The following is a 24,026-nucleotide window of genomic DNA, read 5'->3' as shown; positions in this document are numbered from 1 at the left end:
ACCGGGCTGTGACAGACAAAAGGAAGCAAAAACATCATTGTATCCAAGGTAGAATTATTTAAACACGGGGAAAATAGATAATGAAGACGTGGGAATTCTCCCATTGTAGCCGATGAGCTAAGTGATGGAAGAGAGTGAGATAACATGATCAGTATTGAAGACATTTCCATTCTTCTCATTTCTGAGTGCTATTCACATTTTCTGTTGGATTAGCAGGTCCTAGGAAAGGTCTTTTGCAGGATTGGTTGCTTTCATGTCAAATCCTGGGTAGGCTGTGTTGCATTAGCGAACTGTAATGCAGCGGCGAGACTAAGACAAACAAACTGTCAGTAGCAAGAAGGAATTCTAAAAATTGCAGCGGATACAAATTATTTTGCCTTTTCTGTGAAGCTGGCTGGGGTTGGAAGATGTGGTTTAAAATGACAAAGTCTTTCCATGAAGCTTGGTCATGGTGGTAGGCTTGGACGTGACACAGCAGGCAGAAGTCAGATTCCCACCTTGGTTTTGATGCTTTAAGTAGTACAATATTTTGGGGTAGTGAAGTAAGCTTTGGTCAAACAAGTTGAAAGGAAATGCACATATTCTTCTTGTCTGTCTAACTTTGGTTTTGCAGCCCTGGAGTAGTTCAAAGTGTAAGGCAAACTTCATCCTATTTTAGGTGTAAATTTTGCCCGGCAGTAGCAAGACGTGGATATGGAGATGATGTGAGTGCATCTAGTCACCAAGAAGGGAAGTGGCTCAAATGCAGTCTCCTGTCCATTTTTTAGTTCCTATCACAGGTGAAAAACAAGGCTTTGGTTGCCATGCCAGGTGATTTTGTTGTCAGAAAGTGTTGTCTCTTCGAGGAGCGTGTGGCACAGTGACTGAGCAAGCTGAGAGGTGGTAGAAATAGCAATGAGAAAAGTTGCAGCCAGAGCTGGAAGAATTTATTCCAGAACAGAAAAGCAGGCATGATTTTACATGTTTGCTGCCATTAAATTCTATCTTTGAGGACCATTCCCCACAATTGTATTCTTCCGTTATGATCTGCTGATGACAATGCAGGATGTTGGTTAGCTCTAATGCACAAAGAACAGGTAAGAAAGAGCATCTGGAAAGCATCACAGAATGTTTTTAGGGCTTTGTTTTTAGTTGTGTGAAAAGTAAAGTAGAAATGTTTGGGAAGGCTGCAGCAGCTCCAAGTGTTGCTCAAGCAAGCAAGCGAGGACTCTGTCAGAGGTGCTGCACAGGCGTCTCTCGTTCAGCAGCCCCGACATACAGCTCCTTCCCTCTCCATCTCATCGTTTCCGCGTCTCTGTTTTGCCATGGAAACAGCCTCATGTCTTGTCGCATCCCAGGTCTAGCTTTCGTCTTCAGCTCAGTTACTCCCCTCGCTTCTGACTTGCTCTCCCCATACCGGGCTCTGCAAATTCACCGTGCTCATGCAATATGGCTCTGTGTTTTCCCAAAAGATGTCACTGCTGGGGTTTGTGCAGGTGTTTGGGTGTCAGCACTTCTCATGGCTGATGGCAGGGCTGCCTGCTGGGAGCAGCATGCAGCAGGTGCTAAAACTGGGTGACCCTCATAAGGAAATGTAGACAGAGGATGTTTTCTGCACTGAGGTAAATGCCATTTGGCTTCTGTGGCTGTATTGGCTCCAAGCAGAAACAGAGTTAGGAGGTATTTTCCTGTGGCCTAATGTGTACTGTAGAAATCATGATTTCTGATGCATATCTGTTTTCAGGCATGAATTCATGATTAAAACAAACAAAAAACTTTAATTCATTTATCTGCATGTGGGCATTAGCAGAACAAAACCTCAGAGCTCATCTGGGAAGGATCTGCATACTGAGAAGACTCTTTGCAAGGTTTTATGGTGGTCTCTGGGCAGTGCAGGTTGTTCATTTTTCCAGCTTTGTGTAATTCAGGTACTTTTCCTTCTCCTGAGGTTCTTAGGAAAAGTCTAGAAGGTAGGGTATCCAAACAGGACTTTGTTGTTAAAAAAGAAAGAAAACCTGTGGTTATTCAGCCAAATCAAGTACTAGGCAAACATCTTACAGCCTTGAAGGGAATGGAAATGCAGGCCTAATGGTTTGGAAAAGGAGACAGCCAACTTCTTGAAGGTGAGGACCTTCCTCAGTGTATAAGCCCTGATGGGTCTGCCTGGCTGATGCTTATCTGAGGCTGCTGGTGGGCTGCAACAGGTTGCCCTCCGAGCCAGCACCCGTCATCTGCCCTAAGCATGTGTACTGATGCAGCGTCCAGGCTTTCCCATTCTCAGCTTTGAGAGACATACAGTAAATTTTTTAACTTGACTCAGTTCTGAGGAAGCCAAACCCGGGCCATCCACTTTCATGTAGTTTTATACGTCCATTTTCCTGACATCTTGCCAGGCTCTCCGGGAGGTTCTTGAATCCTTGCAAACTTTTTGGCATGTACCCCTTCCTATTACAGCAAAACAAGCAAACAAATTCAGAAATATGTTATATGTTTAACTTCTGCGCTTGGAGCTTATTCAGACTGTGAAAATTGAATGGCCAATTTTTATTTTATTTTTTATTTTTTGGTGGTGATTTCATAATAGCTTCACAGCCCATGTTCAGGAATGCTTTCTCAAATTCAGAGAAGCTTGACTGTGTGCTTAAACTTCATTGAAGTTGATAGAACTTCAGCACACGTGTAAAATTAAGCATAAGCTTATGTTGTATACAGTCTTTTTGCAGGTGACACTAGCAGCTGCATATGGGTTTCCAACATGTGATTAAATTCCAAAAGGAGTTTTTAAAAACAGTTTTAGTCAACCTTAATTTTCTGAAATTGGTAGCTTTAACAAAACCTATCTTTTTTGATTAAAATTGCCTGAGACATGTCCCTTTTTAAAAGCTCTTCATTTAACTGTCACAATATACAGGCTTGTGTGGGATAGAGTTTGTTCATGTAAATTTAATTTCCAGTTAAAGTGGTACAAATACAAAGTGATTTCAGCAGATCTTTGCGAGCACAGCAGCGCCTTCGCTTTCTCCCCTCCATGGATCTGGGGGCCAGGCAGAGCCATTAAATTGCCAGCTGTGTCCCTCTGCCTATTGCACATCACAGCCTCACCCGGTCACCTGGAGAGACCAAAGGTGCCCAGGCTCGATCAGCAGACACCAAGAGATGAAGAAATCTTGGAAGTTGGTTCTAGTATTTAATTACCTGCACTATTAGGCGTAAAGTGAATATCTCTTTTATTTTAGCCAGAATTGGTCTGGCTTCAGCCCCCTGGCTGCTGTATGTTGTTCTGTTTTGCTAGATGGGGCAGTCTTCTGGTATCCGGCGTTCTTATTCTGCGAAGCTGGTTAGGTATAGCTGTCGAGCTACTCAGTCTCCTTTATAAGTGAAACCAAGTGAGCTCTGTACGTGTCTCATTGTCAGCTGTTTCTGCTTCTCTGGGGAGTCTCTCAAGTTTTCAAAACGCTGCCTTCCAACCTGGACACAGTATTTCAGCATCAGCCTTGCCAGAAGTGTTGGAAGAAGAGAAATCACTAATCTTCAGCCTCCCTTGCCTCAGGATTGCAGAACACCGGGAAGGAGCTGGCGTTCGGTGTTTCTCCCTCTGGACCATGAGTCCTGGGATGAGGGCTGGCTGGAACGGCTTGCCCACCACTCTAGAGGTGAGCTCCCTGGCTGTTGCATCTCTGGGTGCCGTATTCCAGCGGTGGGGCTTCCAACGCTGGCTCTAGGAGGTGAATTTCCAACATGTGGCTTCCATTCGGATAGCCTTGCATGGAAAACCATCCAAGATAAACCTTGTCAAAAACGCATTTCTTTTCTTGCCCCTCACTGTTTTCAGCCTGCTCGTGTTTGACGGCATAGTTCACTTAGAAGTTTCAAAGGGTTTCAGGAGCTGTCACAGTCTTCATGAGGAGGAAACAAAATGGAGTGCAAAAGCCACTCTGCTCCGGGGGAACATGGCAAGAGAGTGTCCTCACCTCCTCTTGCGGCTGCTGGGTTCGCTCAGGCAGTGCCTTGGACAACAGATGTGTGCGTGTAGGCGTGTGTAATTCGTGGCTTGTCAGACACGTCCTGTGCAGTTGGAGGCATCCTCCTCTTCCTTCTTCTCTTACACCAGAAAAGGAAAGAGGAAGATTACGACTTGGCCAGGATGCGGAGGTTAAGGGAGTCTCTGCTCTTGGACATCGCCATGGGATCTTTTATAAACGTAACTTCCATGTAATGTGAGTCAGTGGAAAGGCCGTCCTTTGCTGCAGTGGACACCTAATGAGCTATTTGGTTTCTGTTATTGATTGAACTTTGGAACTGCATTGGGATAATTGGTTACTTTTTGGTTATGGTTCCCACTGGAAGTAGATGATGAAATATCCAATATCTCCTCTTAGTTCTCGGTTTTTCTGCAAGCAGCGATACTCTGTGGGGAACATCAGTTCTGCTAGATGGCTAATTAAACGTTAATTTGTGACAATATTGGAGCAGATTTTAAGTTGGCGGGGGAGTAGGCGAAGAAAGGGGAAACTTTTAGCAGTCACCGTAATTATCAATAACGAGTCCTAATATTATTGCATTAATTAAAGGAAAAAGTATATATTCCCTGCTGCCATAAAGTTAGTTACAGTCACTGAAAGTCACGCTGGGTCAAAAGGGTTTCATGGCCAACTCTTCTTGCCCTGTGAACAGAGAAGTAGTGCTGTCCTGCAGAAGACATAAAGAAATAACTGATATATTCCACTTTATATTGTATATTCTGCTGATGAACAAGAACATTTTGCTAATTCAATTTAATTCCCAAGGACGAGTGATTGTAACTCCACCCGGAGAATATTAAATTGCCTTAATGGAAAAATAAACTGGTTTTATTCTCCCCCTTCCCTCCCCATCTTTCCCATTCAGCTTTCAAATAACTTTATGTGCCTCCTTAGTTTATTAATACACTTCTCATCTTGCTGCTGATTTTGCATCTGGTAGCACTTAACACAGACAAGACTTCCAAAGCTTTTGATCAGACATGGTAAGTAAACTATCAGGACTGTCGGCTCTGCTGCTCTGGCAGATGTCAGCTGGTGGGACTCCTCCTCTCCCTTCATCCCTGGACTGTTCCTTATCAAATCCATCCTGTTGCTTTCATGTGCTTGAGGATCTTGGTGTCTCTTCCTTGTGTGCTAGCTGGCTCACAGTGTGAAGATCCTCCTGTTGCCTAAATGGCATGTGCCATTTTGCTATTTTTGTGGGTTTTTTTTAGTGGTGATGCAGTCTTGAAAGCCTTACTTAGCCGATGTTGAAGTCTCCAAGACTTCCTTCCATGAGCAAAAGTAAGTGGTTAGAAACCCAAAAAGGCCTGCTGCAGGTTTGAATGCCCTAAGTAAAGGTGTCTGTGATGCTGGGAGCAGGGGGCTGGATAACATCGTCCTGGAGCCGAGCAGGTGGGGCCTGGGGGTGGCAGGCAGCACAGCACCTCTGTGTTGGCATCTCCAGCCTGGGGACAGCGACATGTGTGCTTAGGGGCTGCAAGGCGGCTCTTGTTCAGTGCTCTGACCTATATGCTGCATCCTCTTTCCTCACAGAATTGCTTTTGGCTGTCCTCAGGGTGGCAATGGGAGGGGGAGTGTTTGACATCTTACTCCCTGGGCTGTACTCATCCAAAATCCAGGGCCAAATTCTCTTCTGTGGTCTTGGGAACAAGTCTGGATAAACCCTGTAAGCTGTGGCAAAAGCTTTTCTCTAGGGTTAGGGGCAGGAGCTGTTCATAAGGGAACGTAGTTCTGGGCTCTGCCCTGGCATTATTGCTGCCCATCCGCACTGGTGGTATCCTGCCCCTGAGCAGAGCCAAGGTGCTGGGTTTGGGATTGGATCCCCTCTCAGGATGCACAGAGGGCAGAGGCTTGTTAAATGGTGATGGAAGGGCCTCTTCATGTGAAGTCAGGACGATCCTGCAGTGAAATTGCAGCTGGCGATTTGATGGCTTGGATTGTGGTTTGTCATCATCTGGCTTATTTTGTCAGGGCTGGGACAACAAATGCAGGGAATGAGATGCCCATTAAGGAGTTGTTTTGGCCCGGTGGGTTAGTGTCTTCATCTGGTGGCCAGAAGGAGCTTGTTTGAGTTTCTTGCTTGCCCAGCTAGGTGCATCTTCAGCTCCTCGCTTCCAACCCTCTGCCTGTATTCCCTTTCCAGAGCTGGTATCCAATAAGCTCCTTGGGACAGGGATGTTTCCTGACTATGATATGTGAGCAGAGCCTATCAGACAGATCTCTAGGGAAATATAAAAACTTCAGTGTAATACAGATTCATAATGGCAATGAAGTCTTTGCTCTCCTTCATATATGGGTCCCAGGAGGCTGAGTGCAATTGACTGCATTTTCTGTCATCTCAGCTACAAGGAGGGAAGAAGTGGGTTTCCAGGTGTTGGTCAAAGCCCTGGCACTGAGGCAATAGTCAGTTATTAACCTGCAGAGACTGACGTGTTCCCACCAGCAGACGGAGTGACTCCAGGGTGGTGACAGCTGGCAGATAGAAAGCACGAGTGGAGGCTCGATGGAAGTGTGAATGTCTATGAAGAGCCAAATCAGATCAGCAAGGGTCAATGGTGAGTGGCCAGACAGAAATGTAAGAGGGAAGCACAGAGTATTTTTTATATTTTTTCTGAATTATCATGGTAGAGTTTTGGTCCACGTGTTTCTCGAGCTGCTTTTGAAATCCACGTAAACTCATAGCAACCACAGTGTCATGCAGCAAAAGTAGCTCTGCAGCTTAGCAGCTTGTTGTGTGACAAGACACCTCATTTGTGTTGCTTTGAGACCGATACCTTCCAGTTTCTTGCTTTCTTCTTCTATTATCTTTTTTATTTTTTTATTATTTGTCCTTCTTGTAAGCCTCCTACACAACAGTGAGGTTATAACTTGTTTTTTTAAAGATTTTGCAAGATGTCTCCTAGCAATGCTAACAAATAACTCCTTTTCTCTCCTTGTTCCTTTACCCCAGCTATAAACCGTGTAGTTCTTTACAACACTGTGTTGCTTCAGAGAGAAAATAAACCCTGAAGGTACCCAGAGCTATTTACATTTTATTTTACATGGGTGGAGAAACTGCAAGTGGGACCGTGGCTGCCCCAGACCCATGCCATCGGTCTGGGATGGAGCTGTGCCTGGATCTTAGGAGGGCAGCCCCCTTTACCCTGCAGCATCTCCTGCAGTTTGCTGCTGACGTGAGCTTTGCTGATGGGAGGCATTTGACACGTAGGTTGAATGCTGCTGGGGAGCAAGGGGACTGGCGCTGCGTGGTCATTGGCACCTGAACCCCCTTTTTTAAGTGGGGTGCAGGCAGACCCACCTGCCTCCTTATCTTCAAAAGTGGCCAGAGTTGTAGAAACGTCACTCCGTTAAGTGACAGCTGTGTCAGAGAGACACAAAGTGATACCTTTGAACAGCCCACTTCAAACTTTTGAAGTGTTTTTCTTTGGTCCGGCTAATATTCAGAAACATAAACCAGGTAAAACTATTCTGTGACTTAAAATAGAAAGAGCAGGGGAAAAATAAATCAAAACTTAACTTCCCCTTGGCTTTTATCCTTGATGTCATCAAAAGACTAAAAAGGATATTTCAGGCCTGGCTTCAGCCTGATGGAACAGCAGGGAAGTTCTTTTCTATTAGATCCGTGATACAATCACGTCTGGTGAAATCACTGCGGTCACATCTGCTGAAATCTTCCATCATTTCAGATTTGTTTCAAAAGACTCAATCTGTCTGTTTTTAAAGGGCAAGACTACTTTTCCAGCCCCTCCTTGGTGCCTGGAACAGCAATTTTGCATCAATCAAGCATCCGAGACCCTCCTCGCCCCAAATGCTGTAGTCAGCTCTTGTCAGCATGTGCGTGCTTGGTGGGGCAGCTTCTTTGAGCTGTTTTAATTTACGTCGGAGAGTTTGAAACAAAATGTTTGCACTTGTCTTTAGGCTCAGGGGAGAATAGTCACAGCAGCTCAGCTTCTGGGTGCCTCATTTTCCTGATGTATGCCCTCGAGGATGCATCTTTTTGCCACTGCAGTGGCTCTTTGTGCTTTAGATGGCTTCTGTAACCTTGGAAAGAAGAAATTCTGGGAAATTGTACAGTGAGGGCGATGGGGTAGCAAGGGTGTGTGTCTGAAAAGGATTTTGCCTCTGGCAGTGGTATTGTTGGAGAAAGTGCAAAGCGAGAAAAAAAACAAACCCAAATAGCAGTCTGAAGTGTATCAAGACTGAATCACTTCTTCCTGGTTAAAATTTCTCACAGTCTCTTCTCGTAGGTAGAGTGGATGCCATCAAAACCAAACATCTTTCCCCTCCTCTCCCCCGCCTGCCCCCGGCTAAAAGAGGGAATGAGAGCCCCATCCGTCCTTCTTTCCCTGTCTGCAGCTGCGTCTGAGCCCAGTGCCTGGGGCCGTGGAGTAGAAAGAGATGCTAGCTCCTTGTGTGGAGAGCCATTTCGTTTGCTCTGACTTCCACCGAGGATTCCCCCTGCCAGCAGAGCGGGGCAGGCAGCAGCAGTGGGCGCAAGCTGGAGGAAGCAGGCAGCCATCAAAGAGCTGCGAGGGATGGGAAGCGGAAGAAAGTTTGGCCAGTGTCAAACGCCGTGGTGCATCATTGCCAGTCTGGTTCCTTCCCGTCGCCCAAAGGTGCCTGAGCCCGCAGGCAGCTGCCCTGCGCTGCCTCGTCTCTCTGAGCCCCTCGCGAGGAGCTGGCTTGGGCAGACAGCAGGGTTCTTGCATCTCCGCCCTAATTTAGGATGTGTGATAAGAGCAGGTGATCTGGGTTGTACAAAAAGGTGCCCCTAGGGAAATCATTGTGCTTTTTGTATCTCCCAGCTTGGCGAACAGTCTTACGGCCTTTTTTAGCACAGTGAGCTGAACTGTGAGGCCCCACGTCGCCATCTGCATCGCGTGTTCTGCACCGCACATCCCGTGGGGCGGTGAGGGGGACCTGTGACACGGGCTGGTGTTGGGTGGTAGGATTAGCAAAATTAAAGCCAGTTTTCATTGGAACAGCGTGGGTTGACAGGGCGCAGGAGTGGATTACTGTCACAGCTGCTCTGAGCTGCACACCAGGAATTCAGGGGCGGCCAAATGGGCCCGGCAGTGAGGCTCTGCTGTTTTTCTCCCTCCTGCCTCGCAGCAGGGACTGAGCCAGGGGATCGGAGTGTAGGCGTTGCAGAAATTCACGTGAGTAGATAGGCTCTGGCATGAGTAATTTGTTGGATTGGGTTGGTTTATGTTTGCTTTTTGTCGAACTCAGGTTGGCCAGGCCAAAGAAAGCATCCTTTTCCCTTTTTAAACCCATTTTTCCATATACTGCTAGCTGAAGCGGAGGGTGCACAAGTGACTTGTCTGCAACAATGCAGTAAATCCCGACAGAAATAGCAGGAGCAGCTCTTTCTGGTTCCTGTGTTCATATTTGCAACGTCCTGGACTTAACCAGCCTGCGTTCCTCAGAGCAAAGCCCTGTCTGCACTAACCTGTTGTGCCTTGGGAGCTGGTGCTTGCGTTTTGTTCCAGAGCAATATCATAAAACTTTTATAGCAGCGTCATGACGAAGAGCATGAGAGCAGAAATAACTTAACCCTCTCTTACTAAAGTTGTGGAGTTGCAAATTCTTTTCCTGTTTCCACATGAAACAAATCCCTCAGTGGAGACTGGAGCGCTATGGGGCGAAAAACGCAGGATTCATGGAGATGGGGAAGAAAGAGCAAGCGGAAACCTGCCTTTGTGAGAATTAACATCTCTCCGGTGTTCTCAAAGTCTAGTCCTTTCCCAATAGGCCCTTCCACACATCGGCAGCATTACTCGTTGGCACTGTCACACTGCATTGTGCTTTAGCATTTGTAGAATTGGGCTCTTAATCTATGTTGATTATATTTTAATTGAATAAATAAATCTTTTGCAGAGCCCAAAATCAATGGAGATGTTTCCATGCTTTTATTTTTATTTTATTTTTCTAGGTTTCCTAAGGACATTTAACTTTTACAACCTTACAACTTGTTCTGCAGCATTTGCTAGTCAGCTGTTGCATAATTGTTCTGGGGAATGAGAACCTGGGAATAATATGGCACAGAAATGCTAAGAAGCAGAAATAAAATCGGCTGATCTTCTAATCCACTGCCGTCCCTCCTCTCCAGGGTCAGCACCGTCGCACAGCCAGGATACCAAGCAGCCCCTTTGCGGGCCCCAGTTTTATTCCTGGTTCTGCCATTGACCTTCTGCACGATTTACCACCTCAAGTGGTGGTGCCTTGGGTGCCCTCCACATCTTCCTCCCTTTCCAGGCTGGCTTTTGGCCACTGAGCTCAAACGTTCTCTGGAGTGGAGCAATCTCAGGTTTTGAGGCTGGGAAGCCTGTGGCTGCCCTGCAGTTATTGTAGGCTGGCAATTGGAGGATGGAGAAAACCCAAGCAAGAGCCATGAAGTGTACTAGTAATGGAAAGGAAAGTGGACTTTTTCAGATTTAAAAATCCAGATACCTACAGCTGGCTAGGAGTAACAATCTGGGGTAATTCCTGTATTTCTTTTTTGAACAATAGTTTGGATGGAAAAACACTGACTGCCTCTATAATAAAAAGAAGCAAGAAAAATGGAGTTTGAAAGTAGTTTCTAACCTGACTTTCAGTCTTTAAAATGATGTGTTCTTGCATAAAGCACCTTGGAGATTCCATTTTCTTGTTAGTCAAGCCAAATTTATTGTAATCCAATAAGATTTAATAATCATTAGGAACTAATGAATGCCTTCGCACGTATAAGCTTGGCAGATCAGAGCCTTCCTGCTTTGCATAGGCTGTCTCTCTTTGACCAACTTGCCATTTATGTGTCGGATTGATGACTGGGGAGTTCTGTAAAACAGGTAATGATCTAGTGCTCCTGAAATGAAATTTAAATAAAACCTATCTGGAGCAGTCAGCAAGCCAAAGGGAAAGGAAAATTTTTGGCTCGGAAAATTGAAGTAACTTGGTGAGAATGAAGGCAAACAGAGCTGGACTGTCTGTGGGGAAGTGCTGGTATGGTCTGAACAGGCATTACAGTTGAAATTAGGTGAGTTGTCTTATAATTCTTCTATATTCTTCTCATTGTAATAGTCAAGCTGTGAGTGTGCTCTTCTGCACTGAGCTCTGTCCTTGCACATACATGGAGAGACTCTGCCTGGGGAATTTGCAGATAAGTCAGACATGGAAGGACAGAAGACAAATACTGACTATGACTCAGGTTCAGAAAAGACTTTAAATATGTAAGGCTTTACTTGACTCAATAACTTCAGCCTCTGTGCATGCCCTAAACGTGGTCTGGCTAGGTGTGTAAGCTCCTGGCATCTCTGTCACACCTGATGGGGATCCTTTGCAGGCTTTCTTGAACTCGTATTCCTGCTAAAGCGAGTGTCCCGACCAGCCTGGTACAAGCAGGGCCAGGCCACTTTGAAAACAGAGATAAAGCGAGGTGCACTGGATCCAAAAGTGTCCTGGCTGTAGGTTGTTGTCTGCTCTGGGCGTGGGCTTCCCTGAGTGATAGCCCTTCTCCCAAGGACCTTCTTTATGTTACTCCGTGACTGCCTACTGCAAATCATGCCCTTCACCTTGAGTCAGCTAGAAATGAATTGAACTTTTTCACTCCTCCTCAAAGGAGCTTATTTTTTTGATGGAAATTATAAAGAAGTGTTGAACTGTCCAGGTACAGCTACCACAGATTGATTTAAAATAATAACAGGTGTGCAGGTGGCCGGTCGCTGGCCCCAGTGGCTTGCAGCTATGCTCTGTGTGAGCTTCATCTGGGTTGGGATGTTGCAGAAGAGATGTTCTCAGTACCCAGGTGCTCCAAACCTGCACCCAGCTTTGGCTGCCCAGCTGGGCATCCGGTTAAAATACAGCTTCTCCATCTGTGGGGCTTGTCCTGCCTCACCTCGGCAGCAGATTGCGCTCCGAGTTGCATAATCCTCCAAGTCAACTTAACACAATGGGACCATTGTGGGAAACGCAAGAAGAAAAGCCCCAAAGCAGCCTAAATCCTTGTGAGATGGAGGCTTTCTGCTCGGCCCTGGTTCTGGGAGAGAGCTATAGCATTTCAACATGTTTGTCCCTGTAACCCGAGAGTTATTGCTGGGGCATGGTAGTAGCTCCATTTGAGGACAGTAAGAAACCATGTGCTGGGCCAAGTGGTTTGAATAACTGGAACTCTTCTTCTTTCTCCTTTAAGGTGAATCCCGGTGGCAAGACACTAGAGGAGAGGCGGTCCAGCTTAGATGCAGAAATCGACTCCCTGACCAGCATCCTGGCCGACCTAGAGAGCAGCTCTCCTTACAAACCTCGGACTCAACAGGTTAGTGGCGCATTGCGTAAACCGAGCGGGAAAGTGGCCAGAATCGACTGCTGGAGTCAATTTGCTAACCGCTTGGTATTTGTTGCGAGCAGGCATGCCAGCTTGCCCTGATAGCATCCAGATGTGGCTGTCAATGGGAAGAAGGGCGCAGCCGCTCTAAAGGGGGCACCAGTTCAAAAGCTGCAGTACCTCTGAGAGAAGGGCCTCTGATCCCAATTGTTAGATTTGCCGTGGAGATTGTTAGAAAAAAGACTTGTAAAAAAATGGCATTTCATTTGCCCCAACTTTCCGTCAACAAGAGCTTGTGAATTAAAACCTGATCAATTCACAAGTACTTTTCACTTTTATTTATTTCCCCCCTGTTTTGTTAACTTTTATCTGTCATGCTGCCAGAATGATCCAGGTATCTGCATCTCAAGTTGCTTTCTTTTGTTTTTGTCATCTAATCAGTGGTGACAAAGTGTCTTGGATAATAGCTTAGTGTTCAGGGTGGCTGTAGCCCAGCAAGACAGATTGGAATTCCCACTTACTCTGCTGTGTCGAGGTGAGGACTGTTGGAGCGTCAATAGCTCAGCTAATTTTTGTCACTAGTATAGGTAGTGCTTGAATGGAGCTATTTCAGTTCTGGAAAGATGTCATCTCTTTGTCACACGAAAAGGTGAAACCCTAGTGGCACTTTATAAGGGCAATTCATGAGATCTCTAAAATCATCCCAGATGTGTGTGGGCTTATTTGTGCAGCTCCTTCATGCCCTATCTCATGACTGGTCTCATTTCTTACATGTGCCTGGATCTGTAGGCATGTCTGCAGCTATGTTTGTCTTACCAGTGTGAACTGTGGCTAAAACCCCTTAAGTCAACAGAATCAAAGGGAAAATTGAGTGACGTGGTGCACACCCATTATCCATATAGGCCATCTCTTTAGTTTGTGGCTCTTTTGGTTCTTTTCGTTGTTGCATTTGTTTCAAGTAATGCAGGAAGAGTACTTTTGAGAAGAACAAAATCAGTGATACAGGTTAGTTTAGGTTTAAGCTCCTGTTTAAGTATGTGAACTTAGCAAAAGCAGCATTAAATCAGATCTGGCACTCCTGAACGAGACTCCAGCCCAGGTGTCCACCTGCCAGCAGAGCTCTGGTGTCGTGGCCAGTGCCATTTCTGTCCTTTCTGCAGGGACCTCCCAATAAACTCTTCTTTCATTCTAGCTGCGTCTGCATGGTGGCCGCATAAGCTAACAGCCTTACCCTTGTAAACAGTCCGATTTGGGTCAGTCAGTCAAAAACAGCAACGGCACAAACCAGATACGATTTGGTCGTCTTCCCTGTGGAATTTTTGTTTTTTGCGATAAACGAGACAAGTTTTAACAGTGATTGTGCTCAGGCACCATGTCGAATAATCTGTGTTCATTTTGTGTGTGCAGACCAACCACCTACGAAGGCACAATGCTATGGGGAGATGCTTTATAGTGTCAAAACCCTGTGAGAGAGTTAACTGGAAGAGATTTGTACTTACCCATTTTCCTTGGCAGTGCCTGCAGTCAGCTACAGTGTCTTAGCAGAGACATGCAACTCGTGTAACCACTTCTCTGAGCGTTTGCAGTTTTCTGACAGTACTGCTGACTGCCTCCTGATACTTTTTTCTTGGGGATCTGGCATTGTGCGAACAGATTGGTTTTTTTTTTTTTTTTTTTTTTGCTTTTATTTTGTACCCATACTATTAAAAAAACCTCACAGAGTTCAAATGCAAATTTCTGCAGGTTTATTCGAGTTTCTGGAGTTTGGAAGCCCGACTTTTAGACTTGATCTTACTTTTAAAGCTTATCAGCCCCTAGGATGATATGTGCTGCCAGCTGCACGCGCTCCTTCATGGGGATTTTTGCCTGCAGTTCTGGTGGGGGCTCTGCAGATTTGTCCCCCCTTCTCAAAATGACGGGGTGCTGCTCCCAGTGTGTTACAGTCACTGTGTGATACAGGGGACAGAAAAGCTGAATTTCATTTCTGGGACCAAAAGCCAACTTTCTGTGTTCAGTTTCTCAGACTTGTCAGTATTCATTGGTTAACATAACCATGTCCCATGAAAAGTACAGCTGCAGCAACTTTACCTATAGCTGTTACAAAAACAAAATGCCAGAGTTCAATGTGTCATCCACTGTAATTAAAAAGTACTCAAACAAGTCCTTGAAGGGTGGAACTAGAAGGTAAAGCTTTGATATTTTTCTTTGTTTGATCTGTACTAAGTATTAAAACTGGTGAGTCACTTGATGGTCTTATAGTAGGATAATAGATTAGGCTGCAAATTGTGAGGTACTTACTCAGAACATCAGCGCATTTATTGGATTACACCTTAGCTGACCTTCCCAAATTTACCAGAATAATGGCTGCAGATAGGAAAATAGAGTTACGACTTGTTTTCAGGGAAGATGGTTCTAGTTGTGCTTGTGCGGTTAAAGCATTATAATAATTTTATAAGTATACCTTGCCCTTGGGGGTACTCCTATTCTGGAATAAGAGAAATTTTATTGTGGGGTTTCTTTATTTTCTTTTATCTTTAAAATAGTTTTAAAGCAACATAAACTAAACTGTAAAATAGGCTTCTCATGCTGGAGTAGGAGTGCTGTCAGGATAATGGCAGGTGGTTTACTCAACAAACACTACCTTCATTGGCGTACGTTCACAGAGGAGCTGATCTCTTCTGATCCTCGGTACGACTTCAGGATTGCAGTGAGACACAGTGCAGTGGGAGGTGCCTCTGGACAAGAGGGATTTGTACCCTTCTCAGTAGGTTTGGGTAGTCCAAAATACTTTTCAGATCGAGGGAGGCTCCCATCGTCCCCAGGCGTTTCTCCTTGGTCGTTGTTGAGAGCGTCCTCCGCAGCAGAGGCTCTCTTAGCATCAGTAATTTACTTCATATTGGCCATCAGCCACACATGGGTGAGAAGCAGCTTTTGGTAACCATCACCTCAGCCCCAAGCTGAGCTCATGACTTGTGAGAGTCTCGCTGACTGAATCACAGGAGCAGCCAAAATAGATTAAAATGCTATTCTTTTATTCCTTTTGAAATTGCATGTACCTAAACCAACAGATAATTATAACTCTGGGTCGTCTTTAGCTGCAACACAGCAGTGTCTAAGGATGCTTTCTGTCATGGGAGCTGGTAGGAGAGGCCATATTTCACAAAATTGGTTGGAATTAGGGTTTTAGAAAAGATCAAACAGCACGTGAGCTTGAGAGGTTTCTGTGTGATCTTCACCAGCGCTGCTGCTTCCAATGTCATGGGTGAATCAGAGGAGACAAGCCTGATCTCGAGATTGCTGTGTTTGCAATGGTGTGTTAGTAAATCAGCTAGCCATAGGTATTGTTTGAAGAACTGCAGATGCAGTATGACAAAATGTATTCATATTTTCCTCCTGTTTGGTAAAGTTCAGAAATATTAGTGTGGTGTATAAAGTACAGAGATCCTCTTGTGTAGCTGCGATGTGTTTTCTGTTTACATATCACACCTCTAAATTACAGTAACCCATTGGAAAGTTCAGAGGCAGAGAACCCACTATGCCTTTTAATAGTAAAAGGGGGTTGTATAGACAAGGCATTTAGGTGCATGAGTTCCATGGATGGGAGTAGAGGCAATTCCTAAATTGCGTGGAGATAGGGGATTTGGTGGATGCTGTGGTCATCTTACTCTTCTGTTAAAGGGTATTTTCCCCAACTTAGAGGGATTTTTTAAACTGTTCTCTTTAAATCCTAGCATAGGAGATGAGAGCAGCAAGGCCTCAAGCAAAAGAGAAAAAAAAAAAAAAGCCAAATTTCACCCCATAAAATAAATGTTTGCATTTTTTTAAAAGAACAAGAAAACTTTGTGACTCTGGAGAGAAAGCTTCCAGCAGAGGCTCTGAAAATGAAATATTGGAAATAGCAGCATATGAAAGCTCAGGATTTTTTGTCCCTGCTGTGAATTATGTATTGAATGCTGATTGCTTTGTTTGGAATCAGACACCTACCTTCTGAAACTCTTGGGTTTTATCCTGAATTTCATATAGATTGTCTGTTTGGCAAAATAGGACTTTGTGGGAGGTGTACCAGGTAATAAAATGTACCTGGTCCAATGGTAGTTAGGCTTTTTTTAAAAAGCAAATACTGGGTGGCCAAAATTTATAGAGTATTCAAATAGAAAAAAAATTGCTTTGATGGTCACGATAATCTACTTGTGTACAGCACTCGGTGGCTGCTTGATCTGGGCTGGCACTTAGGAGACCTGTTTCGTTCCCAGCTACCACCACTGTGCAAAATGACCACAAGCGTAGCATTTCTGCTTTGCTTCCTCCCAGAATCTCTTCTGGTTGTGTAGCTTGGCAACTACTTCAATGTGATCTGCCTCCTACCCATGTGTATGGCATCTAGCAAAATGAAACCTTGGTCTGGGTTGAAGGCCTTTAGGTGATGCGGTTGTACAAATAATGAAAAAGAGAACTGAATTCTTCTTTTCATCCAACAGATGGGAAAATGAAGGCAGAGTTAGGTGAGGTATCTTAAAGATTCATGCCTGTATCTCTCTGCCTGTGTATCGTTGCCCCCAGTGCTAGATATCTGCCACTATCCAACGCTGTCAGCCAAGGCAAGTAATATTTTGAAGGGAAAGAAGCTCATTCTCAGTGTGAGCTCCAGAATAATAAAAAAGTAAATAAAATTAAATTAAAAATCAGTGATACATTTTCATTAAGTTCCAAGCATACTGGGAAATAATGTCTTCTAATGACTGGAATTTAAAAGGGATTTAAATGTTTGACAGCATTGGTTGTTATTCCATCACTTCTTTTGACAGCCAGTTGGGGATTACAAAAGCAGTGAAAAGGCAATGGATGTATTTTCTTGCAGAGTGATGGAAGAGGATTGAACAGCTATAGGATTGGAAACCACGAAACAAGGCAAAACGCTCGGCACAGAAGATTCCTAGGAGCACTCTTTCATGTGCATTTCTAATTTTAGTGTCCCATTTATATCTGGGCCGGGAATGTGCAGCTAAGGGTTCGGGTGTTTTATCTTTGTTTACGCGGAGCTGGATCTCCAGCCATGAATGAAGCTTCCCAGGCAGCAAAGAGCAGAGCATTCCCCAGCATTGGGAAAAAAAAGCCCTATGATTGCTCTTGGTGTGGGCTGTGGGATTGGCATATGGGCTCTGTAAATAACAGACTGCTAAAGCACTCTTCAAAAACAGTCCATGCAAATTCCCTAGTCCAGACTCGGAGTCTGATTTCCTTGTTCCTGTTAGTTGACTGAGCCCGGATTGTTAAGGGTTTTGCCAGCACAGTCCGTGGAATATTTGCTACTATTTCAGTTGTCAGGAATGTTCTTCTTTCTTTTAAGAATGAAAATTCAGGGGTTCAAGTAGATTAAGATTAATTTCACAGGTTCTGAATTAATTGCCCCCTCCTGTAGCATTTACGTGACAAAGAGTTCGTGGTTCCTGATTTACAGGGCTCAGTGGGATTTGGCTATTTTAGGTGTTCGGAAAGTTGCTGCGTCTTTTCAGTGTTATTTGGGCTGAAATTTATGGCTAATCTGTTGTATTCAAAAGTCATATTTGGGGTAAATAAAAGGGCCAGGCTGCTTTCTGCTAGTCTGAGCACATCTAATCTGTGGGCAGCTGCACCAAGGAGGCTTCTGCTTCCATCTGCACGGGGTGGTAACACGCAGTGAGGCCTTTCCAGTGGCACATTGCTCTGTATTTGTTCACTTGAGGTAGGTGCATTTTGTTTGTCGTGGGCTTTCTAATCTCTTTGGTTGTGGGATGGAAAGCCTCATTTGGAATAAGCCCATTTGAAGCATCCTCTGCCCATCCTAAAATGTCGATGACACTTGAACTGCGTGTACCTTTTAGTAGGACCATGTGCTGTGCAAGGTTTTCCATGAAGGCTGTGAGTTGCCAGCGTTTCTCCACTGACTTGGATGGCCCGTGAGTGGACACAGAGGGACAAAAGTGTCTTGTAGAGGGGTACCAAGCTGGCGAGCTCATAGTGGTGTGGCATGGGTACTGCAGGGCTCGTCCAGGCTGCCCACGGGGCTGTGTTCAGCAGGCTGTGACACTTCTGCAGTGGTGACAGGGACTGGGAATTGCACAGGCTGTTTTAACAACGGGGTCACCTCAGAGAGCTGCACTCCTGACTGCAGCACGCCGGCTATGTACTCTTTGTAAAACCCGTGTAGATTACCGAAGTAGAAAAGGAAGTGTCCCATCTGGAGCCATTTCAGTGGGTTCCTCCCAGCAGGCGACAAGCAAAGCCTTTACATCCAGGAAACTCTCTTCCTCCCGCAGTTCCCGTCCCCAAAGGCAGTGACAATCCCGCCTCGCGTGGGTGGTGGTGGAGATGGTCCCAAGGTTAAAGCTTTCTAGGAGCGCTGCCGCAGGCGTGCTGGCTGCTAGCGGGGCACGTCTGTCACGCTGTCCCTGCCACGCCTGCAGGCAGAGGAGCGTGCACAAGGCAGGGATGTTCAGCCGCGTACGTGTGAGTTGAGAGGCGTAGCCAACAGATGAGCTCATGGATGTTTGGATTTGGCCTACGTGTACAAGCAGGGGAACCTTCCTGCGCTCATCAGCTCCAGCCGGCGCGTGCAGCGAGCTGACACTGTTCTGATTAGCAGATGCTTGAATCGGTTGCATCTGTTGGTATGTATTAAAGCATAATCCTTTTGATAAGAGCATGTCCGTGAAGATTTTTAAAGGAAATTTAAAAAGATCCAAGATTATCAGCTCATCACAGATGAGCAGGATAAGAGTGACCTTTGCAGGGTATTATTTCTTTCTGTTGTGCTATCATCAGAGTGAAAATAAAACACCACCACTCCTGCTTTTCTTTTTTTCTGGATAACCAAGTTCACGGAAATCTTGGGAAGGTTTGTTTTTCCCTCTTTTTTTTTTTTTAAATTTCTGCATCCATTTGGGTTTTCTGCCTACGTGCTTGGCTCCAGCACCTAGATGACGACTGGTGTTGGGTATATTGGACTTTAAAATCTGTGCAGGCATCTCAAATTTGTGTGTGGATAAAGGCAAACATTTACTTTGGGATCAGTGATAAAAAAACAAATAGTACCTCATAATTTGGTCTTTTTTCCTTCTGCATTCATGATTGTTTTGTTGTGAGTGGTTGAGAGCTGGGCTCTTGCTTTCTAGAGCTGTTCAAGGCCTTCTACCTATTGTTGTGTTTTGTTTTCTATCTTTTTCCCCACAATGGGACCAGGCTGCTGTATACCATCAGCTCAGGAAGCCTGTCATCATTTCCCCATCCTCAGTGTTTGGCACTCGCAGTGGTTTGGCACTCATCTCGAAGGGACCCAGCGCGCTTCACAAGCTGTCCACGTGTCCAGCCAGCAAAGTGCAGCCGCCACTGGGGCAGAGACCAGCGCTTCGCCGGGCCGCTGGCTCTGCTCGCATCCTTACACGGGTCGATGCATCTGAGTGCTTCGGTGGCATTAGATTTACCACTGCGACAGCCCCGTGAAATACAGAAGTATTGCTCTTTCCTAGGTGAGGGAAAGACCGAGGCACTGGGAGATGAGAAGACTTGGTTTGTGCAGGGTCACCAGAGGAGCTGAGGGCAGACCGTGGGCTCCCTGCCACCATGTCACTGATTTATCCTCCTCTTGTAGCACGTGTGGATTGAGGGACAGAGAGTACATGGGGACATCTCCTCTCAAGAGGCAGAGAGAGGGGTCTCAGGTGTGGGGTGATACATCAGTGTCTCTCCCAGAGTGTGTGAACCAGGCAGAGGCAATAAAAACCCTTAGCTTTCTTCTGTTGGAGGGTGTTGCTTGATACACAGCTACAGTTTTGTGATCTTGCTGCCGTGTCTTGTGAGTAAATCCTGAAGGATTCAAACCCCCAGGCCCAGAAGGCTGTAGCCCCCTGGACCTGTAGCATCACTGATGTCACCAGCACTTGAGAAGTGGGAAGTTGTTTTCCCCACCTGTGTAAGCCTGAAGGAATTTTATGAAGTTGCACTTAGTCCTATGGCACAAATCAGTAATTTCTTTGCCCTCTGCAAAGAAATAGCTGGCACATTTGGAAATGAAAGCGCATGGATTATTTTTTCCCACCGTCGATGTCTGTCAGTTGGCTCCTCCAAATGTACAGATTGAGTCCAGCATCTGCTTTCAAGGGTCTGAGAGAGGGGTACGTGCATGTAAAAATCAGTGGCTGGGGAGGAGGGAGCAGACCTGTGTCCCTCAGGGAGCTGCGGTGTGGAGCTGGTCGTCCTCACCTCCCCATGGCCCATGGGCTGGCCCCACGCACACACAGTGAGCTCCAAGCTCCAAGCCCACTGCGTGTCAGCCTGAACTTTTGCTCTTCCAATCTGTACTGTAACCAGGATCCCTGACCTGAAAGGCGGATTGTTTGGCTGATACACACAGATAAGTGCCAAGGCTAATTCTAGGAGAAGGGAAGCAGGAGGGGCGGTCAGGAGAGGTAAGGAAGGAGAACAGGAAGGGTCAGTCTGCTCAAGATGCAAGACACAAGTCCATAGGAAATGAGGCTTCCTTTGCTCTGCTCTTGATGGTTGCTGTTCCTTTTGTGTTGGCTATTTCTCCTCTGCACACCCTAGGAACCAGCTGCGTTTCCCTCCCAGTCAGGGAAAGGAAATAGTTCAGAGCCAAGGGAACAGCACAGCAACTTAGAGAAACACCTGCATGGCAATGCATCACTTGGGACTTTGCTCCCACTGTGCCTGCGCTGGATGTCTGCCCCAGGCCATTTCCACCACAATGGGAGTGATGATTTTGTGCTTTGTGTGTTATGCTTGCAGCAAGGAGAGCATTGCCTCGATAGTTGCCTTTCAGTTTAACTCTATCCAGAGACCACCGAAGGGCTGGCACTGATGCTGCTGATGTGAGTTCCTGTTGAGTTGTGCTCTTGAAAAGAGGAGGGCAACTAATTTCTGTGGTTGCAGTTTCTAAATACATCTGAAAGGTGAAGGCTCAAATGTGCTAGGGAGCCCTAGCATTTATGGTATGGCCTTTACAAGTTTATCTTGGTTGCTTCCTGGTGCCAGTTTGCGTAAGCTGCTGCAGATTTCGCACATTTATCTTTGTAATGCCTTAAGGAAGGAGAGATTTGATTCTTCTTCTGTTCTACAAACGAAAAGCTGAAGCAGAGCTGATGCACAGAAATGCAGCTCATTGTAAAGCAGGGCTTTGGACATAGATCTGTGACGTTCTGGGATAGTTCTGTCATTTGCTGGTCTGTCCTGTCCATACAACGGTCTGTCCTACTGGCAAGAGAGGACCTCTCCCTGGAGCCCCTGCTGGCCAGCCCAAAGGCAGAGCAGAGCTGCTCCCAGCCTCCTTTCAGGTAGGGGAAAAAGAGGGCTGCCTGAAAGCAACTAGTGCCCTACAAAAAAGTAAGAGCTGGCAATGCATTTTCTACACTAGACCCTGCTACCAGTGCATAAATAAACATGATACATTTATGGCCTGAACATATCTCAGGATTGTTGCAAGATGTTCCTAGTTCAAAACCGTTAACCATTAGAGGAAGAGACAGATGTATCTGCGGATAGTTTAAGGGGCTGTGTCTATATTTTCTCTTATTGATCGCCTTTTCCCTTCCTGTCTGGAACCTTTTGAGAGATGACTGTGGTGCTGAGATGCACCGTCTCTGTACATTAAAGCTGCCTAGGCTAAGAAAAAAAAATACACAAAAAACACAACTGAAACCCAGCCCATATCTGAAAGCTATGAATTGATAGATTCTTCAGATAGCTCTTCAAATAACTGTAAATTACTCCAGGCTGTTAGAGTTTCATTGTAAGGAGGTTCCTTCCTTGAGTCAGACTTCTTTGCATCACAGTAAAATGCAATTAGATGACGTACATATTGTGGCTTGGAAGCACTTACAATTTTCTTAGCCTTATGTTGTCAACTTTTGCTCAATAACAGGCTTGTGGACTGTGTCACTGTGCCTGTGTTAGCATATATTATCACCATATGGTGTTTCAATAGTGAATAGGAGACATCTATGAGTATGTAAAAGGATGAAATGGAAAAAAATATTACAGCAAGATAAGCCTAACATGCTGCTTCACAGCTGACAGTGAGTACTCTAGCTGCCATTTCTATGGGAAATCAATAACGTGTTGCTCCAATGAGTATTACTGTCTTCTCCTGCAGATTTAAAAACAAAACAACAACAAAACACCAAGAAACAAACAAACAAAAAAAAAAAAAAACACAGAAGCAGACCTGGCCAGAAAAAAAATGAGATTTTGATGCAGGTGTTAGAAATATTTTTGCCAGTGTTTGCAGTCTGAGACCGCCCAAGCAAAATAGTTTGTCTTAGCATGAATTCTTTGCACAGAAAGTAGTAGTTTCTTTTTGATAAGTACGGCAAGAACAAGGGCAGTTTGTGCAGTTTTTATGGCATTATACATGTAAAGACAGATCAGATTGTTGCAGTCATCTTATCTGGTTGTTAGCATAGCCCAGGTCAGTGACCCTGCTATCTTGTCATAAATAGCACCGGTGTTTATCTTTGGGTTGATGTCAGACCGGGTATCTTGTCCCCTTTGGAATGATTTATAAGAAGTCGATGAGAGGCTGCCGCTGTCCCAAGGAGGGAGCCCTTAAGAACTGCCATCTTGCAGACCAGCAAGCACTCCAGTCTTCCTAGGGGCTCAAGCAATTTTGATTCCCTTTTCCAAAGCCATTAGGTTGTGATCCAAGAAGGATTCAGGAAAGATGGGAGGAACGGCTCTATGTCCACCTGTCAGAAAGCCAGGATACGCATGTACTTCCAAATTGCAATTATCAAGAGGGGAAGAGAAGGTGTTGGGGTTGATTACTGGGCTGGTTTGCAGAAAGACCAACTGCGTATTCCATGACATAGCTGTATAATTAACACTGCAGTCTTAAAAAGTGGTGGATAAGCCACTGTTTTTCAGCTGGGTTTCTTTGAGCAGAGGATATAGTACAAATGTTATGTTGAACTCTCTTTAATCTTTTTTCTGGAAACATTTTGACTTGAGTCCACATCGGAGGCTAATGTCCAAAGTGCAAGAAAGGGGGACCTGGCTGTGGAACAAGGTGGCCGTGAAGGTCACAGTGTTTTAAGAGGCCCTGGTGACAGAGAGCTGCTACTGTGCTTGAGACAGCACTCTGCTTAGTATGAAAAGCTGCAGAGGTATCACATGGAGGATGCAATCGTTTAGCGCTTCTTCAGGCTAAGTGTAGATCACTGTCGGGTCTTGGAGGTATCTGGAAGAATCAGTACCCCAAAGCAGCAGGGCTGTATAACACAACAGCCATTTTTAGCTTTTTGGCAAGACTTGCGTTTGACAAGACTTGGCTTTGACACTGTTGAATAATGTGGTCATTTCTAAGTAACAGCAATAAAACTTTAGAGAACACCTGCTGTTTCTATATTGAACATATGTGTGCATGCTCATGTAAAATCACAAATACATGCAGGTCTAGAGAATACAATTCATATTTGGCATCTTTCCTACAAATTGTATTTCAGAACACTTTAAAGTCTTCCTGTAAATAAAGTAATTTCAGAATTGAGCTCATATTAATGAAGAAAAGGAGATGAAGTAAGATACAAAAGCAAAGGATGAAAAAGGGTTGCTTTTTTTCTTTTTTCTTTTCTTTTTTTTAAAAGCAAAACAGGCATTTCGTGAGTTCGATCATTTGCTGAGTAGTGTACTCAGTGATATCTCCAGAGGACATACGGACAGTCTCAGGAGAC

The 24,026-nt window shown here is 45.2% G+C and overlaps 1 protein-coding gene across 23 annotated transcripts in view; it reads left to right on the top strand.

Annotated features, from left to right (window-relative positions):
• Positions 1-24,026, top strand: part of LOC121074997 (LIM domain containing preferred translocation partner in lipoma) — a 336,312-nt gene that overhangs the window by 154,548 nt on the left and 157,738 nt on the right. For all 23 annotated transcript variants that reach the window (XM_040567725.1, XM_040567731.1, XM_040567729.1 and 20 more), the window contains one exon: positions 12,175-12,297. In XM_040567725.1, coding sequence (XP_040423659.1) covers positions 12,175-12,297 — 123 coding nt within the window. The remainder of the gene's footprint in view (positions 1-12,174; positions 12,298-24,026) is intronic.

This window comes from Cygnus olor, chromosome 9 (genome assembly GCF_009769625.2).
Source record: "Cygnus olor isolate bCygOlo1 chromosome 9, bCygOlo1.pri.v2, whole genome shotgun sequence".
Taxonomy (NCBI): Eukaryota; Metazoa; Chordata; class Aves; order Anseriformes; family Anatidae; genus Cygnus; species Cygnus olor.
This window is presented reverse-complemented; position numbering and strand designations above follow the sequence as displayed.